At 42.1% G+C, this 8,418-nt stretch overlaps 1 protein-coding gene across 1 annotated transcript in view; it reads right to left on the bottom strand.

Annotated features, from left to right (window-relative positions):
- LOC109287797 (vesicle-associated membrane protein 2-like) overlaps nucleotides 1-7,967 on the bottom strand; it is a 31,302-nt gene extending 23,335 nt beyond the window's left edge. The window contains exons 1-3 of the mRNA XM_019503082.1: nucleotides 7,870-7,967; nucleotides 5,707-5,830; nucleotides 1,507-1,665 (exon numbers count right to left, since the gene is read on the bottom strand). Of these exons, the coding sequence (XP_019358627.1) occupies nucleotides 1,507-1,665; nucleotides 5,707-5,830; nucleotides 7,870-7,967 (381 nt within the window). The remainder of the gene's footprint in view (nucleotides 1-1,506; nucleotides 1,666-5,706; nucleotides 5,831-7,869) is intronic.
- Between the last annotated feature and the right edge of the window lie 451 nt (nucleotides 7,968-8,418).

Raw genomic sequence — 8,418 nt, 5'->3', positions numbered from 1 at the left:
AGGGGTCCCGCAATGACCTCAGCTAATTCCCTCAGCACTCTGGGGTGGAGATTGTTCAGACCAGCTGATTTAAATACATCCAGTCCCTCCAGAAGTTCCCTGACTAGACCCTCACTGACCCTTGGTCTAGGTGCGCCTCCCCTGGGGCCTGAGGGGGGGCCCAGTGGCAGGGCTGATATGGTCCCTGCTCATGACTCGGTCCAGATTACTCTTGGCTGTGTCATGTGGATGAGAAGCATGGGGTAGTGGTCAGAGGGCTGGATGAGCCTAGGGATCCTCTCTGCAACATCCCAGATGTGCGCCCCAGGGAGGCAGCAGACCTCAAGGGCGAGGGGTTCCAGACAGCAGATGGGTCCCTCGGTACCCTGCAGGAGGGAGTCTCCCACCACCACCACCCTGCATCTCCTCTTGGGGGTGGCAGTTCACTGACTACCCACCTCCTCCTCAGGTGTCTCCATCAGAGCCTCCTCATGCATGGTGAGGGGAGTGTACCTGTTGTGCAGTGCCAGGGAAGGGGCAGCCCTATCCCTGCATGTCCTAGAGCCTGAGATAACTGTCTTCCAGGTACTTTTGGGTGACTCCAGGGACCTCACTAAGCAGCATACCCCTCAGTGACCGTGCTCCCATTACCAGTTGCTGGCAGCCGTGCCAGGCAGCTCCCCGCAGCCGGGTGCCAGAGGCTGCATCTGGGTGGAGCCTGGGACCATGGATTCCATCTGGTTGGAGGCCTCAGTGGTGCGAGGAAAGGGAGCACCATTTGGGGCCGAGGCAGGAAGCCACACGGTACAACACATCCCCACCACTGTATGATAAGAGGCTATGCTACTACCCACGAACTGGCCTAGGAACTGGCCTGTGAGCTGCTTCCCCTCTTTGCAGTCCCTGTTTACTGGCTTCCTGGTCACAGGCTCCCTGGTCACCTGAGGAGTCTCCTTTTATACCTTCTGGGCCTGGGCTGACTCACCCCTTTGTTAGGGCTACTATGAGGCCCAGGCAGCAATTGGACAGCAGTCAGCAAATTTAGCTCTACGCAAAATAATGAATATTAAATAATAAATAAATACCTCTTCCAGCAAGACTGGAAGAGGTATTTTCCTCACGCTGTTGTGATGGAAGGCAACATCTAATTGTTGTGGGGAAAAGTTGGAAAAAAACTCTCTGAAGAGAGCTTATTTTATGACTGTTTAGTGCAGGATTTTTTACACATTCCCCTGAAGTTCTTACATTCTGCCATGCCTTGCTTCTGAAAAGGACCAAAGCTTATATTCTGCTCCAGATTACAACCACCACAAAGACCTATGGTTTTCTGGTCCCAAGAGGAGATTTAAGTCCATCTCTATTTAACATAGCTCACAAATGTTATCTTGTAAGTTTAAAGAGTAAAATAGCTGTCTTTTCAGCATGTAAGAAAAGGCAACCGAAAGACAACATACTGTAAAATGGGCTGCTTAAACCAGAGTGAAAAGTAAGGTATAAGACTTAACTAAAGATACCCATACTCTTTACCTTGCAGTTTTTCCACCAGTATTTTCTCTTCAGTTTGGCTGCACTGGTTTCAAACTGTGAGGCACCAGCTTGTAATGCATCTGCCATATTGTCAAGCTGTGACAGCTTTTGGTCTCTTTCTATAACCTTGTCCACATTCACTCGTATGATGTCGACCACCTAAAAAGACAGTTCCAAAGTTAAACTCCAAACATGGTAAGGCTGAAGATCAGAGTGTAGTCACCATGCCAAAATACTACATCATGATGAAAATGACCCTTTGATTGCATAGTAAGTGATGGTTTGCTGCAATATAGATAATGCTTGTATAAACAGGCACTGTTAGCATATCCTGGGAGATCCAAGTATAAAGTGCATGGAACAATGCTGTGTCCAGGTTTAACAGCTATACAATGCCAGGATATTAAAATGTATGTGCAATAATTATTTCCACCATTAAGAGTTGTTTTTTTCCTTTAGCCCATTTAGTTGCCTTACTACTGCCGCTGAAGACTGGTCTATGTACACATTTCTAAGTACTCACCTGTATATATGCACTATGTGCCAACTGGCAGTGCTACTTAGGCAAATAAGACAAAACTCCTATTTTCAGGGTAGATTTAACATAGTTGCCATATCTTAGAAATCAAGTCTATTTCTATTCTAACATAGTTGCCATATCTTAGAAATCAAGTCTATTTAATTGGTTAAGAGGAACTACACACATTTACAGAAGGGATAGTGTATTAACCTTCCAGCACCATCACCCCCCCCCCCACACACACACACACACCACCCAGTTGTAGTCCATTGGAGGAGAGAAGTTTTGCCTAGATAAACTTATTTCTGTTCATTTCATCATGGCTAAGTACAGACAATAAAAAAACCCAAGACTGAATAGATTCAATTTTCACACATTAGTCGAAGCTGGGTATATTGAAAAGACATTCACTTTTTATTCCAGAAATGCAGCCAAAATGCCTGCAGTGGCCCAGGCTGGAAGCTGGCAGGCACATTAGAGCACGTCTCTCTGCTTGGCTGGAGCAGACAGCTAGAGCCAAGCCAAGGCGAGCCTGCCCACCCTGCGAGGGGGGAAGGGGTTTGCAGAGGAGGTGCAAAGCATCCTGGGATACTGGGGGACTGGGAGTTAACTTGAATCTGGAGGGGATCTGGGACAAAAGTTCAATAAACTGACTTAACCTAAATCAGTTAAGTCTAATACTACCTCCATCTGGGTTTATCTTAAACTGGTTTTCGCCATCTTGAAAGCAGTTTGTGTGCATTAAACTTCTGCTGTGTTACTGATATGAACTGGTTTCCAATCACTTATACTGATTTATGTGCAATTTTTCTTCCTAGCCCTTGGCCTGATACCCAAAAGTTCACAGGTGGGAGAGACATAGAAAATACTGGGAAAGGCCCAGGAATTACATATTTTATACAGATTTTATATATTTACTTTGCTTCAACAAAAACATCCTTTTTAAAAACCTTTTAAACAAATTGATGTTCCAGGACAAAAATCCCAGTGCAAATTTGTCAACATCTTAAGCAGGCACATCAGTTGTTGATACTGAAAAGGTTGTGGCCACTTAGGCCAACAGTGAAGATGGGTGCTGGTCTGCAATTCCTTATACTCTGTTGATACTGCAGTCTACATCACTTGCAGTTCATCTAATTTAATCTATTCAGCAGCAGCATAATCAGCAAGAAAAAATAGTAGTGGCACACACAGCCAGGAAACAGTGAAGTGAAATTAAGAAGCGAAATGATCTTTAAAGAACACCACAGGAATGGAACTACATGCTTGACTAGTTATAACTAAAGCTATGAGAATAATATAGTCGCTTGCCTGTTTCAACCAAAAAACCTATACCATAAATAGTAATGGAAATGCTTAAGTTTTCTTGCTGGAAAAAAAAGCAAAAACTAAACTAAATAAGGTCTCCCTCTCCATCATCCACCTCACCACCCAACTCTATAATTTCATTTCAGGTTAAACAAAATGGTTCGTCTAACCTGAAACAAAATGGTCTGTTTTCATTACATTTATATTTAATTCTTAAATGTTCTAAAAATATGTTTAGCTAAATTTGGTGTCTCTAAAAGTTTTCCAAATGCAATTTCTTTTCCACTTAAAAATGTTGAAACAAAAGCTTCCCCCACCCAAACCTAGTCACCTTGATTTGATGATTAGTTTCTGTCACCTTGAAACTGCAATTTTTGGTGAATTAACTACTGCATATTATTCCAAAAAGGCAGGTTCTTCATGAGAACATCTTTCCATTGTATTCAGGGGAAGCAGAATTAGAATATGGGGGATGAAACCTTAACCCCAGTAAAGTAAATGACAATATTCCTATTGACTTCAGTGAGGCCAGAGTTTCACCCTCATTTGCAAATAAATTTTGTTCCTGTTTTGAGACTAATTTTTAAACAGAATGCCACTAATGGAACAGTAGCTGTAGGACTACCGTACTGTTATATTTCTGAAGAGCAGGTGTTTGGTGCCACCTAAAGGCTACTTTACCACAAGACACACTGAAACAAAACTAGGAAAAGATGGCAGTCAAAGAGCAAGAAAAGTGATGTATGATAGGCCATATTTTTAGCTGGCCCAAATTCTATCCCTCTTAGTCCTGAATAGAGCACAGAAATGTGCCCGCACGTCTCATATGCCACCTACCATCTCAATGCCTTTGGAATTATGTTGCCCTACTGTCCTCTTATAAAACTCACCAGGTAGTGACTTCCCTGACAATGAGATGAAAAATGTTACATCTCCACTCAAATTCCTCCTCATTATAATCTTGACTCCTATAGGTCTGAGTTAAACTAGAACTAAAAAGAGTGTCTCAAGCAATGAAAGTTCAGAGCTGAATTTGAAATGTAGTCATTTCCATTGATCTGCTTCCAGAAGCCCATTCATTTGTTTGAGTTGTTCCTTTAAAGCAGTAAAATAGTCATTTATGCAAATATTACAGTTCATCCTCTTGGGGCAATGGCTTTGCCTCTGATCATGCAATAGCCTGGCCTCTGGCTCACAGCAGCCTCCTGAGGCAATATATCCAGATAAGTTAACTTTATCATTTGGCTCAGACAGGATTCTGGTAGAAACTGAGACATAACAAGTCTGCATCTCCTCTTACTTTCCACTGTGGAAATCAGGAATCATTGCACAAAAGTCATGTTGCTGTTCAACACAAGTACTGTAAAGGAGAAGAGAACTGGACATAGACTTTTCTGCAGGTGTTTTGATCTGCTTCAAATGTCAGAAGAGAAGCATTCAGAAAGACCATAGATCAAGGCCAAAGAAGGTACTGGGAGAGAGGAACTTTCAAATTTATTTTTGAATTAATCTAATCTAATTTACTTAATCTAATTAATCTAAATAAAAAAGAAGTCCAAGCTTTTCCTAAATGTTTTGCCTATTTTTGCAATGTGCATTTAAGGGTTATCCCCAGTCTTTGACTGTCTGGAGTTGAGGTAAGTATCTCCAGTGGTTCCTAATGAAATTAATGGATATTTTTGGAGCATTTAATGGTAATCCAGATGTAAAGACCTCAAGGTGGTAAAAAACAGTCGTATTCACCTTGTAGTCCCTTGTCTCTTAAATGTAGAATTAGTTAATCAAGTGCTTCAGGAAAACAATGTTCTGCATTTAACAACACAGAAAAATTGCACTAAATGACTGGCCATCCAGACAGCAGCTCATTCAGGATTAAACCCTGCAATTAGTGATGGGTGACACTTAATGAGCTGCACCCAGGATTAGTAATCATTTCACTAATCCAGTGAATATGGTTGTAGATAGATGCTGGCATTATGACTAAGGCAGTTAAAGGGAATCATTATCTTGGCAAAGAGCCTATGCTGGCACTTGGTCTAATAATTCAAAAGCAGTTTAGGACTCTTTGCCACTGATGATCTGTGTTCTTCCTTTGACTGTGGATTTTCTTTTTAATAATAAATAAATTAAAGTTTTTATTTATAAGTATAGTTATTCCAGCCTTGCAGGCGTATAGGTCTTGGTACTCCAAGTAATACCCTTTTGCAATTGGTCTATTTAAAGTTATCTCTCTTGTAAATCCCATTCTATAGACCTGACTTCAAGTGAATTTGGGTGGTAGGATCATTAGCTAGGCATGTACATTTCGTTTATAATCTTAAAAACATCCTATTTTTGCTCCTGTTTTGTGTAGTAAGTCAAAAACCAGTTACCTCATCCACCTGTGCTTGCGTCTGCTGCAGCCGTCTGTTGCTTGTCACACTGGCAGTGGAAGGAGGCCCTCCTGCCCCAAGATTGGTGGTACCTCCAGTACCTTGGGTGGGAGCTGGAGCTGACCTAAATCAGAAGCAGAGACATTAACTGAGCATGCCTGATATTTCGTTACTTCACAGTTTCATTTTGATTAACAATCATATGCTTAGATATGGGTACAGACAACTTTTCAACTGAATTCTCCATCTCTCCATATATTATCAATTAGAGTTCCATTTTCAAACACACATGTCCAAAATTAGGTACCTAAGTCTCTATATAGACAAGTACATAAAGGCCCAAATATAATTTGAATCCCTGAATTTAGGAAACCAAATCAAAATATCAGGCCATTCAGTTCCCTGCTTTCTTTTTCTGTCCTCCCTCTCCCTGCTTTTAAATATTCCTTATTAAGAGAAGTCTATCTGAATTGACAGACACCTCACTGCAGCAAACAGTACTAAACAGGGCCCTAAATGATCTACTATGCTTACCTATATGACTGGTCAGTGAAAGCTGTGCAGCATGAAATGCTTTTCAAAAAGTTCATGGGACAACATAAGAGTATGTTATCAATCAGTCCAGTTAACCTCTGTGCAATTCATTTTTATTATGTGCTTGGCCTGCAATTCAAAGGGCATTCTCCAAAAGGATGGTGAGGAATACTGAAACATTCAGAAAACTGCAGCTTGGCCAGTTACAAGAGATGGAGCATTAGGGATAGGAAATAGTTTCATAACCTCTTCCGTACTGTAACTGCTTGCCTGAATAGGTAAGGGCGTAAGCAAAGGCGGGGCGTGAGCTTCCAATCAGTCTGGCTTCTCCTTTGGGGACAAAGATTAGAAGAGGACCAAGAAAAGAGGTCTACTAAGAAAGGTGACAAATGAGAGAGAGAAGTGGGGAAGAAATCTGGGAAGTGGATTGTAGAGCTGAGACCCACAGAAGTGTTAGCCACCATGTCCTGGCCATTAGTGACAAGCAGGTGCCTACCTAGGACAATGGACCTGGCTCAAATAATTTCCTCAAGACCATGGGCTAAAACCCAGATCTCCTATTGTTAATCTTTTTGTTAGACAAAACCAGGTTCAATATCCTTCAGTTTACTTTTTTAAAAAAATGTCCTTAAAATGCTATGACAGATCTAATCTGTCCTGGTGACTGAATTTAAGCAGACAACTCATCCTGTTGGCCTAACAAGTCCTAATGACTTCCAACGCCATTCCTCACACCCACACTTCAAACCTGACTCATTTTCTTAAGGGTCCCCAGTCAATTTCTCCTGCAAGGGGAATAAAATTTTCCCTTTAACTGAAGAGGAAATCCCTGCATGTTAGAACTAAAAAATCACAAATCCCACTCATGCATTTCCAATGCCTCCCCCACAGTGACAGACTGAGGGAACACAGTGTCTCTCTGAATCACTCCTTTTACATCACCAGGGCCTGATTAACATTACTGGAATTATGTCCCCATTAAAAGCCTGCTACAGTGACTTGCATTTTAGAGAGAGGTGCTGATTTCTTAATTGCACTCAAGTTGCATGTAATTCTTGATTTCACACCTTTTTGTCATGTCCAAGAGATCCTCAAAAAGCAGTCATATAGCCAGTGTTGATTTACTGAGATCAGAGGCATAACTTAAAATTTCAGTGCCCTGAGCAGTGCAGGTGGGAGGGTGGAGAAGTGAGCACTTACCTCCTCACCCACAGGCAGTGGTGGAGGCAATGGCATGGGCTGCTGCTGCCACAGTGCAAATTCCCCAAAAATGGGCTGCTGTAGTGGCTTAAGCTCTATGGGGGCTGCATCCTGGTGCCCTCCCTATGAATTGGTGCCTAGAGCTGGTGCCCCACATGTTACACTACTGACTGATATTGGTGCTGCCTACTACACTGGTTTCCTGATGCTAACCCTCTATGATGCTCTAATTGAAAGGAATAGGCTTGAGTTATACCAAAACCCAAGGCCAATCTCATTCTTACCAAAGCGACTTCAATGAAGTCAGTCAGTATACTCTGGGTATTCATGCGCCAACAAAGATCAGAATCTGGACTATCTTCTACACCTAATTCAACCACCACACTTCACAGGATTTGCGTTTTGGAAGTATGTTCTGGCCTGACGAACCTGAAGTTATGAAACTTTATTCTGGCTTCAGAAGAAAATATCCTCTTTCCCATGGTGCAAATAGGCAATTTATATGGAGAAAAGTCATAGTACCCCATGTATCATGTTAAAAAACCCAACTGTCCCCTTGCTATGTATGGTTACAATCTATGGTTTTACAGAATAATAATTTCCAACAGGAAGAATTATTTAAACTAGCCACCTGCTTTGGTTATTTGGGGGCAGCCTATAAAGGATATGTATTCTCCATTGATTAGCCTAGTGGGGTTTGTTGACAAACTGCACTCAGCTGCAATTTCCTACCGCTATCCTACATCTCAAATTGCCAGGGTGCAAAGTTTAGCACTGAGTCCTTATCATTTTTTCTGCCCAGTATTTTAAAGGCTCCTTTGTTTCATAGTTCTTAGGGTTGAAATGGACCTCAATAGATCATCAAGTCTGACCCCCTGCCCTGGACAGGAAAGAGCGCTGGGGTCAGATGACCAGCTCCTCTCAAAGACCCCCAAGGTAGGGGAGAGCAGCACCTCCCTTGGAAGCCCATTCCAGATT

This window comes from Gavialis gangeticus, unplaced genomic scaffold (assembly GCF_001723915.1).
Source record: "Gavialis gangeticus isolate Ggan-Ray unplaced genomic scaffold, GavGan_comp1, whole genome shotgun sequence".
Taxonomy (NCBI): Eukaryota; Metazoa; Chordata; order Crocodylia; family Gavialidae; genus Gavialis; species Gavialis gangeticus.
This window is presented reverse-complemented; position numbering and strand designations above follow the sequence as displayed.